The 10,634-nt window shown below is 36.6% G+C and overlaps 2 protein-coding genes across 3 annotated transcripts in view; one reads left to right on the plus strand and one right to left on the minus strand.

Annotated features, from left to right (window-relative positions):
• Positions 1-3,575: 3,575 nt before the first annotated feature.
• Positions 3,576-7,907, minus strand: hhex (hematopoietically expressed homeobox). The gene is made up of 4 exons (XM_067370135.1): positions 7,270-7,907; positions 5,218-5,396; positions 4,680-4,730; positions 3,576-3,914 (listed from the first exon to the last, which is right to left on the minus strand). The coding sequence occupies exons 1-4, from the start codon at positions 7,700-7,702 to the stop codon at positions 3,750-3,752; spliced, it is 828 nt and encodes a 275-aa protein (XP_067226236.1). The 5' UTR covers positions 7,703-7,907; the 3' UTR covers positions 3,576-3,749.
• Positions 6,146-10,634, plus strand: part of fh (fumarate hydratase) — an 11,109-nt gene continuing 6,620 nt past the window's right edge. The window contains exons 1-2 of one of the 2 annotated variants that reach the window (XM_067370133.1): positions 6,146-6,808; positions 9,854-9,984. The gene's annotated coding sequence lies outside the window, so the exon portion shown is untranslated. Of the gene's footprint in view, positions 6,809-9,851; positions 9,985-10,634 lie in introns of those variants that run through there. The other variant, XM_067370134.1, reaches the window with a different exon arrangement.

Genomic DNA, 10,634 nt, shown 5'->3' on the forward strand with positions numbered 1-10,634 from the left:
GGTGTTTTTGAGGCTCTTAGCATGTTTCAAATTGCACAAAACTCGACACACACGTCAAAGTTGTTGGCCAGTAGACATGGGCAAATCCTTAGAAATGGGAGGCGAGGTGGGGCTCTATAGCGCCACCTTTTGACAAAAGTTAGTCTTACCTACAGTCAACAAACTCAGTAGATATTGTTCGAATCAAGCTGGACAACTTTCTCATTTACAGTCATTAGCTTCGACCAACAGGAAGTCAGATATTTTGGTTTGAATGTGGATTTTTTTGAGTTTTTAAGTACTCCTCATAGGAGATTCATGCAATCGCCACCAAACTCAGTCAACATGAAACAAAAACACTGAAGATGCTAAATTGCAAACGATTATAGGATATTATCTCAAACACCTTTGTCATGGCGAGGGAAGTGTCTCATATCATATAAAATCATTGTAATTAAGATTGTATGTTGCCCGACATGTACAGGTTTCCTGAAGCCTTTGGGGTGGCGGTGGAACCGGGGCTTGGGCCCGTCATCGCTGCTCGCAGCTATATTTTTACTCTTGTGTTTTTATGCCACCTTTTTAATGTAGCCATTGTTACTTTTCTTTTTACTTAATTTGTATTATTTTATCCTATATTATTTTATTTTTCACTTTGAATTAGCATTATGTATAAAATGAACTACATGTAAATAAATGTGTTTTGTTTGTTATTTTATTTGAATTTGATTTGAAAATGTTTTGTTTATTGCGTCATAGTTTAGTTTTCACCTTTGAATGAATGCTGTTTCAGATGTCACCCTCGCTGTCCTTTTCCCAGTAAAACCCTCGGTGATGTAATGTTGTACACCGTCGGTCAGTAGTCCGCTGTGAAGCACACATCACTGCATGATCGCCATGAATGTGTCGTTCACTGGAACAGGACCTTACAGGGTGTTTGAGCTGCTTTTGCAAAATAAATAAAAATAACAATAAATCACAATATGTTAACTTCTGAAAGACTGAAACTCAAATGTTTTGTGAAGTTAAAGTATGAGGTTTAACCTAGTGAATGAGGTGTGTGTGTGTGTGTGTGTGTGTGTGTCGACCTTGAGAACATGGACACCATTTATCTGAGCCTGATAAATTAATGAGCGGTCTGTGTTTGCGCTGAGCAGACTCACTGCAGACGGCGACTGAATGTGAGCGAGACACTGAAACATGACAAACCCATGAAAAAAGAGAGAGAAAATAAAAGACAAAAAGGAAAGAATGAGGATGACTAGAACCCAAAGCTGTCTAATAGTGTGAGGTGATTTAGCTGCAGTAGTAACACACACACACACACACACACACACACACACACAAACTCTACCCAACAAAACACTTGGCATTTTTTAAATTAACTAAACAAAATGTAACTTTTGAAATGTAACATTCTGTTGCTATGGTTACCAACTTTAAATGTTCCAAAAGGAAGTTTTCGCAGAAGGACCAGTTTTAGTTCCCAAAAAACCTTTCAGTGAACATTTCTTAAAAGAACAATTTTCTCTTGTTGTGAAGAACATTTTAATAATCTAAAAAACCTTAAATGCTTCTGAAACATTCCTTGTGGGAAAAAAAGTGTCTCCTTGCAGTAGATATTGGAGTTGTTGGTGAACTGACGGGTCAGTGATGAAAAGAAAAAGTGCTGAATGTTTCCCTAAACTCTCACTCAGTGTTGTGTCTTTAGATGGAGAGAGAGAGAGAGAGAGAGACCCTAATTGCTTTGGAAAGGCCTAATCACTGTATCCATAATGTTTAATGGAAGTCTTGTTATCACGTATATCACTAACATCCTTTAGTAAGAGGAGGAATAAATCAGGCGGTGTCTCTCCTCCCTCCTTCATTAAAGCAATCGGCAGGTTTTCCCGAGGCTTTCATCAAAGGAACAAACAAGCCATTAAGAGCCCAGGACTCTCTGCCATCATGGAAAGACTGATTGGAGTTTAAACACACACACAGCAGCACTTTAATGATGCCTAACAGGCCTGATTGATCTGATGAAGCAGGAGTTGTTGTCAATTAAACTATCAGAGGCTCTGAATGTCCAGCAGGGATTTCAGGCTGTTCTGGTCAATATTTGAGCAGTTGTTGTCAAAGAGACACTCACTCTCGTAACAAGTCCTCAGTCTCGTCTGCTGACATGTCAGGTGAGGAAAAGGCAGGGCAGATTCCTCCGGCAGCCCGGGAAAATATCACTCAGGGCTTATTGTTCACTCAAGTGTGTTATTTGCTTTTCAATTAGTCCTAATTCATGTGGAGATGGAGCTTTTATATCGCCGTCAGCGGCTCGTCTGAACGAGCAGCAGTTTCTGCTTCACTGTCTGGGCTGTAAAATAATGACTTGAGTAAACCCAGATAAACACGAGGAGATCGTAAATAGCTAGTCTCCAAACGTCAGGAGGGTTAGTGAGGACAGGTCAGTGAACAGCTGTTTATTAATCACTGTTTGTGATTGAGCCAGAAGAACATTTCAACATTTTCTCTTTTAAAGCTCGGGACTCTTGATGGAGATTATGTCGCTTTTCTTTCATTCAATTCTTACTTTTTGTTTCTGATAAAATTGCAAGCAAAAGTCTCCATTCTAGTCAGAAAAGATTTTTTTTTATATATATAAATATAAATAGGCTAAATATACTATATTTCCATTTTTGCCATGAATAAAGTTATTAGATTTTATTCGATTTTTACTATTCAAACTTAATTTGTAGACCATTTGTATTTTGTTTTATATATATATATATATATATATATATAATTACTATAATACATTCAAAACTCACGTTTTATTCAACTTGTTATTTGCCTTTTCTTTGTAATTGTTTGAAATTTACTAACGATTTCTTACTAGCAAACTTTAAATAAATGTATATATTTTCATTTATTTTTGTCATGAAAATAAAAAAAATTCATTTATTAATTTGCAGGCTATTTGTCTCCAATTGTTTTTTCTTTTTTACTTCAAAATTTCGCGTTTAATTCCGCTTACTCGCATTTTCTGTGTAACTGTTTGATTTACTCGCGAGTTCCGAGTGAAAATTGTTTATATGCGAAAGAGCCAAAAGAATAAAAGACGCGCATGCGCGGTTCATTATGTTTATTGACACTGATCAGGATTTGTGAAGCATTTCTCAATTCGCTGCTCATGTGTTGGTTTTGGATCACTCTCTCCAGCAGCTCGAGGCTGTTGAACTCTCAGATTCTCAGCTTTACAATCATTAACTACATGATTAGCACAAACTCGAGCTGTTTGTCTTGTTGGAAGCGATAACGAGCTGAATCTGTTGATCAGAGACTTCTGGATCTCAAAGTGCTGTTGTTTCATTCAGGAAGTGATCGAGTTTAATTGATTTTAATGACTAACAGATAATCTTCATGATGACTCTATCAGCAGGATTGAGAACGAACAGATAAAAGACTAATAACACTGATAAAACTAATAACACAAGTGATCATTTATCACGTCTATTGTGTTCACATCAGATAAAGGAAATGACATCATTAATGATGCACTTTAAACCATTTCATTGTCTTCATCTTTGGAAATATAACGCTCAGAAGACAGATGTTATCCCCAAAATATTGTTTATTGAATAACAGAATATTTACACCATTTCCCGCCACAACACAGACACAGATACACCTTCATCACGTGACATTTAGATCAAAATCTACATCCATTAACTTAATAATTCTGCGCTACAGTCACAAATGTACAGTATGATACAGTATTTACAGCGCTGGTGGACTCATAACTGCGGGGTGATGGACAGCTGCGAGTCCTCCTCGATGTCCAGCTCCTGGTCCGAGTCCTCCGACACCTCCGACTCGCGCATCGCGTCCGGACTCGATCTGTCCGAGTTTCTCTGCTCGCCCGAGTCCTCCGAGTCTCTCTTGCCGCTCGCGGGGTTCTCCTGTTCACACACACCCAGACATCACACCGAATTTAATTTATTCATTTAGAGGCTATTTTTCTAGAGGTTATAGATATTAATTATTCATTAACTATTAATTATACATATTTTTAGTAAATCTATGGGAAATATGATAATTATTTAAAAATGTATTTAAATATTTTGATCGTAGAATTATTTTACCGTTTAAAAGTTTCGTTTCGTTTTATTTTTATTCCTTGTTTTGGTTGTTTTAGTTTGTTTGTTTGATTAGATTTTTTTGTTAATGATTTATTATTATTTAGAACATTAGACAGGATTTAGTATTACAGCAATAATACAACAATGTTTTTGACAGACTAAAATATTTTTGAGTTTCGTTTTATTGATTTTTTTTCTTCTCGTTTTTAGGCAACTTTTTTGCGCTGTTTTAAATCTCTACACACGCCATGAAAAATATCAAAACGAATTAGAGTTAGGGAAATGAATTACAACATGTACAATAATAATAAATAAAAATAATAAAATAAGGTGGCCTCTTTCAATAATAGTGTTTTTCTCAAGATTATGTCCTTCAGAACCCTGATAGATTTATATAATGTTCAATAATTCTGCTGTATTCTGTCCGTGTTTTGATTGGTTTGTTTTATTTTTATTTATTATTTAGAAACATTAAAATAACACATATGATTTAGGCTATTATTATTATTATTATTACAGTAGTCTAATAAAATAATCTTTTTCATGATTTTTGACAGTAATTTTAAGCGCAGAAATGATTCTCACCTGCTTCAATCGCCTCCATTTCGCCCGGCGGTTCTGGAACCAAGTTTTCACCTGCAGAAGATGAAGTTATTAGAGAACAGAACTCAAATAAATCTCCCGAGATGGATGGAAAAACACTCTAGAAAATGTTGGGTTAAAAACAACCAAAGCTGGGTTAAATGTTTGATTAACTTTGCATTTTTATTGAACTCAACTTTTGTTTAAAAATAACTATATGGCTGGATTAAAATGAACCCAAAATAGGTTGGAAATTAAGAATCAGACACATAATTACTGGAGGAAACAATAATAATTCTTAATAAGCAATTTAATGTTTATTGTTTCATTATTATTCATTAAACTTCTTTATAAATGTTCATTTCTAACATACTTTGGGTTCACTTTAGGTGACCAATTCAGTCATCTTTAAACAATAGTTGAGTTCAATAAAAAAAAAAAAAAAAAAAAACAACTACCCAGCAGGTTGATCAAACATTTAACCCAACCGCTGGGTTAGTCCGTATTTAACCCATCGAGTGTTGTTCAGAGATGAACTCGCCTGTCTCTCGCTCAGCTGCAGCATCTTGGCGAGTCTCTTTCTCTCGGGAGGAGACAGATACTTCTGCGTCTCGAACTTCTTCTCCAGCTCGATGGTCTGGTCGTTGGAGAACCGAACCTGTCCGCCTTTCCTCTTGTGCAGAGGCCTCTGGATGAAGGGCGTCCACAGCAGCGGTTTACCTGCGGAGAAACACGTCCATGTGTGTAAATCTCCAGCCCGAGTCTCTGTCTGTCAGCTTGAACATCCGCTGAAAGCTGGAGTTTATGAGCAGAAGGACTATGGCAAAATATCCGTCAATGTGTTTCCTGTTGGTTAATCTGGTGAATGGGGTGAACATCCGTCCACTGAATCCTCACAAACACACACAAACTGCGATTCATCCCGTCTGAAACACGCGATGAAACTTTACAGTAAATGAAAATAATTCAATATAGCAATAATAATCTTTATTTCTGTCATACTCGATTTTATTCATTTCCAAGTTTCTCAAAATTCTTCAATCTATTTTCTTGATCAGTAATTACATTCAGAGTGTTAGAATACACTAAAAATACTGGGTTAAAAACAACCCAAGTTGGGTTAAATATGGATAGACCAGCGATTGGGTTAAATGTTTGACCTGCTGGATAGTTTTATTGAACTCAACTATTGTTTAAAAATGACTATATGTCTGGATTAAAATGAACCCCAAATATGTTTGAAATTAAAAATCAGACACATAATTACTACAATAATAATCAAAAGGTGAACATTTATTAATAAGTAATTTAATGCATGTTTATTGTTTAATTATTATTTATTAATCGATGTTAATTTCCAACATATTTTGGGTTCATTTGAATCCAGACATATAGTCATTTCTAAACAATAGTTGAGTTCAATAAAACTATCCAGCAGGTCAAACATTCAACCCAAACACTGTTTGTCCATTTTGAGCACAATTTGCGCTGTTTTTAACCCAGTATTTTTTGAGTGTGTGTGTGTGTGTATCCTCAATACACACATATTTTAAAATATATTTAGCAGATGTTAAACATGTTTATATATTAATAAAATCACAAAAAGGCAAATGAACTGATCTGTGATTTTGAAGGCATGTGTTTGTGAAGCTCTCATGGGCTCATGAAGTGTTTTTTATCGAGTTCCGTGTGTGTTTTAGTTGTTTTAGCTGTTAAAGAGGTTCAGCCCATTGAAAGGAAACGAACAATCTGTAAAAAAACGGATCCCGGCTATCAGAAGTCGAGTGTTTCCTGAATATGTGTGTATTGAGGATGTGGATAAAATAATCAGCAGCGTGCACGAGTCCTGCTCCAGGAAAACATCTCACAGCTTCTGAAAGCACATTTACTCCTATCGAGAGCTCAAGATTTCCGGAATGAACGGAAAGGGTCAGGGTTTGCTGAGCACAGGCAGTTTGAACCTCAGACCAACAACATCATCTGAGGAAGAGCGCGGAGTCTTCCTCACCCCGAGCCCAGCAGCTGGAGTGTGTGAGAGCTGCATTCATGAGCTCGTGTTGATGTGGAGGATCAGGGTCACAGTAATGCGCTTTGAACTGCAGTTTCGAAATCAAGAAGAGCTTCCTCTTCAGGTCAGTCTGGTTGATATTATTAACCACACGAGCTGTTGGTAAACAGACCTCATGTATCTGAGCTTTCTTGGGCCAAACCGACTCTTGGAGACACTTTCACAGCACGGCCTGCGAGTTTAGTCATGAATTACTCACATTTAGAAAACTCTTTTTTTAACCTGGTTTGGGTGTTTGAGCCGCAAGACATGAAAACTGTCAAAACACTCTTAAAAATAAAGGTTTCAAACGGAGGTTTTCACATTGATGCCATTTTTGGTTCCCCAAAGAATCTCTCAGTGCGCAGCTCTTAAAACTCTGTGATCTACAGAAGCAGGACCTTCACGGCTCCATGGATGTTAGAGGTTCTTCCAGCTACAGAACCTTCATTTTTAAGAGCTGTTCTGGGGTCAGCGCTCATTATAGCATTCTAACAATAAAAACATTGGTAGATTCAGACATGACAGAAAGGATTGAGATCTCACCCAGCGGGTCGTGACGGATCAGCGCGTGCGTAAAGTCTCCCACGGAGCGCTGGAACGGGTAGATGGACGCGTACGTGGCCGCGAGCGCGTGCTGGGACAGAACCGGGTGGATCGGCGTGGGCTCGTAGATCGGGGTCCGGTAGGACGGAATCAGACTGGTGAAGGACGAGTTCGGAGACGGTAGAGTCGGCGTCGGCGCGACCGGGCCGGACGTGCTTCTGCCCAGAATGTCCTCGATGTAGAAGGGCGTCGGGTGGACCGGTGGCGCGGGCGTCGGCGCGTAAAGAGGCGCGTGCGAGTGCTGGAACTGCATGACTTCTGCTCGAGTAACTGATGTCAGTGCGCGTGGACTTCTGCTCCTGCTTCCATGTGGTCTGTCAGGTTGCGACGAGCAAAGCAGGAGGTCACTGTGAGGGAGGTGATGATGTTTCATGAGGGAGGAGAATAACGGGTCAAACTTCCTGCAGGTACACGAGCTCTGATTGGCTCTCGTAGGAGAACGAGATGAAGAAGAAACCTGCCGAAAGTCACCTGGATTGAACACACATTTGCGCGAAGAGTCGTTCAAACATTTTCATTCAAGTCACACAAAGCCTCATAGTTTAATACCAGTTCAGCAGGACGCATGGAGGATTTAGTTTATGAACATATGAGGTAACGCGTTACAAGTAACGTAATGAGATTACTTTCGAGTAGCTGCATGCGTGAAGAATTATTCACTCTCACAACATTTTCTTTCAAGTCATAAAAACTAAAGCCTCATAATTTAACAACATTATGATAATTGTGAAGGATTCAAAGAGAACATATTTGTGGTAAATTTACATAATCGGATTACTTTATTTCAAAACTAGCGTAAAGAATTATTCACTCTCATGCAGAACATTTTCCTGTAAGTCAGAAACAAAAGCAAAGGCCTTTAATTTTATTTATAGTCATTAAATGAAGGATTCAGTTCGTTAGAGAACGTCAAATTGTCGTAAAAAAAACCCATTAAAATTGAAAATTGAAGTTGAATCGCTTACATTTCTAAGTAAAATAAAAGTGAACCTGCGGTGAAATTCAGTACACTGTTTGAATTTAATTAGTGATGAAGAAAATAGCGTTGAAACTTTGAAAATTCATAAAGTCGAGTAAATTATTCTAATTATAGTCAAATTAAATTCATAAAAACAAAAAGACCACTCTTTTAAAAATCCGTAAAAATAGGGCACAATGTACTGTATTTAACGGGATTTTCCGTATTTATTTCTACAGGTGTTTTACATGTAGGCTAGTTATAATTTTGCACTTCAAGTGCGCATCAACAGCACGATTTTCTGTGTGTTTTTGGCGTGATCTCGATGCGCAGAAATTATGGCGTGAATATGATACGCACGTGCTTGATTTACGCACTTTAGCGTGCATAAGATACGCAGTTTTCGGCGTGTAAATGATACACCCCTATACCCTAATCTACTCACTGCGTATCACATGCACGTAAAAAGTGATTTCAGCGTATAAACAGCACGCCAAATACAAACATAAACTCACACACGTTATTAATTAGTGGATTAATGAAATAAAATCACAAAACTTTAACGATAACTATGTCTTAGCCTCTAAATAATCAAACAGAATATAATCTAATATTTGTCAAAGTTAAATATATATGGATCAAACCTGCAGGAATTAAAAATAAAAAAAAATATAATAGGAAATAAATATAGCTGACTTGATAAAACAAATAATGATTTTTTTTTTTAAATAAAATATATTCCTGAATTTATGTTTGTATTACCCCCCCCTTACTATTTATTTTTACATTTCATTTTTAAACTTTTATTTATACTTTAATTTATTTATTTAGGCCTATGCATTCATTTATTTTTTAGTTCATGTTTTTATTTCCAGATTTATTTATTTATACATTTATTTCTTTTTACTTTTACGCGTGCGAAATGAAAATAAAGGAGGCAATATATATATATATATATATATATATATATATATATATATATATATATATATATATATATATATATATATATATATATATATATATTTATTATTATTATTATTATTATAAATAATATTAATATTCGTGCGAAACATTCACTGGCAACAAATAAATGTCATCTAATCAAAGTATTTGATATTAAATCTACAGGAAAACAACGTGAACCAGATCTTCCAGCCAGCCCTAATTAAGGTCAAGTCATTTATAATCAGTTAATGACCGTGAGAAAAACTGTGATGAATATGAATGAAACTCATGATTTCATTGATTTCTCAGATAAACTGGACCAATGTGTGTTTATCAGCGGAGATGAAACCAAGAAAGACTGATCTGGGAACAGCTAATGTTTGAGCTTTGACAATCATTGCAGTTAATTGATCTGCTGTCAGTCAGAGTCATGTTCACACTGTACAGAAATATAATGAGTTCATCATTAACCACATCAATGACCACCTTCATCTTCCTCATTACTCACTGCAGCTCCACTTTTATCATTTCGTCATTTACAGTCATTGATAAGAAACGTCCAATCATGATCACTTCTTATCAGAGCAGTTATTGATCACGATTGGTTTCAATTAGCAGGAGATTACAGATGAAAATCAGTCGGATGAATCAGAAACAGATACTGATCTTCCTCTGATCTGCGAGGAAACATCAGCAATCTTCATTAACCTGAACCTGCATCTGTGTGCTGTCGCCATCTGGCGGATGTGGTGAGTAAATGCAGAAAAAAATGTTTTAATTTAATTTTTTTTATTAATTATTAATGTTTTCTTAAGATGTAAGAAATGATGTCATCGATATCAAAGTCGCGCACAGATCGGAGAGGGGTCAAAGGGTCAAACTCTTTGGTCAAGTGTGGTTCTTTCCTTCCGGTTTCCATGACATCCGATCCTCCAGGGGGCGCGCTGTGGCTCAGAGGCTCAATCCTCCCTTCAGACGCGTTATATCTCAGTTTTACTCTTACTGGAGATATTTGCGCACTATAAAGTATAATCGTTTAAGTCTGTCAGTGTGAGTGATCAGCACAGACTTCTGAACAGCAGTGATTATTACGTGATTATATAAAGAGCAGCATACAATCATTGCAGACGGCTGTGATTGGTCCATCCTGAAGAGCGCTGAGAAAAGTAACGCGCGTCATTCCTCAGAGAAAATAATAAATCTTTATTTAGATCGATTTAGATCATCATACTTGATCACTAACTAGTTACCATTTAGTAAATTAATTAATTTATTATATATTTGAAACTTTGATACATTTTTTTAGAAAATCAGGAAGAAATAAAGTAAAGGAAAGTTAACATTTCTGCTTCATGTGTGGATATGAAATGCAGAAAACAGTCAAATTCCAATTCAGTGG

The sequence above is a fragment of the Chanodichthys erythropterus genome, chromosome 19 (genome assembly GCF_024489055.1).
Source record: "Chanodichthys erythropterus isolate Z2021 chromosome 19, ASM2448905v1, whole genome shotgun sequence".
Taxonomy (NCBI): Eukaryota; Metazoa; Chordata; class Actinopteri; order Cypriniformes; family Xenocyprididae; genus Chanodichthys; species Chanodichthys erythropterus.

What these genes read in the sequence shown, in the direction of transcription:
- hhex (XM_067370135.1), bottom strand. Translation starts at nt 7,702, where the DNA reads ATGAAACATCATCACCTCCCTCACAGTGACCTCCTGCTTTGCTCGTCG. An exon ending in TGCAGCTGAGCGAGAGACAG is followed by an intron (nt 4,731 to 5,217) that starts GCGAGTTCATCT and finishes CATCTTCTGCAG; the next exon opens with GTGAAAACTTGGTTCCAGAA. An exon ending in AATGGAGGCGATTGAAGCAG is followed by an intron (nt 3,915 to 4,679) that starts GTGAGAATCATT and finishes GTGTGTGAACAG; the next exon opens with GAGAACCCCGCGAGCGGCAA.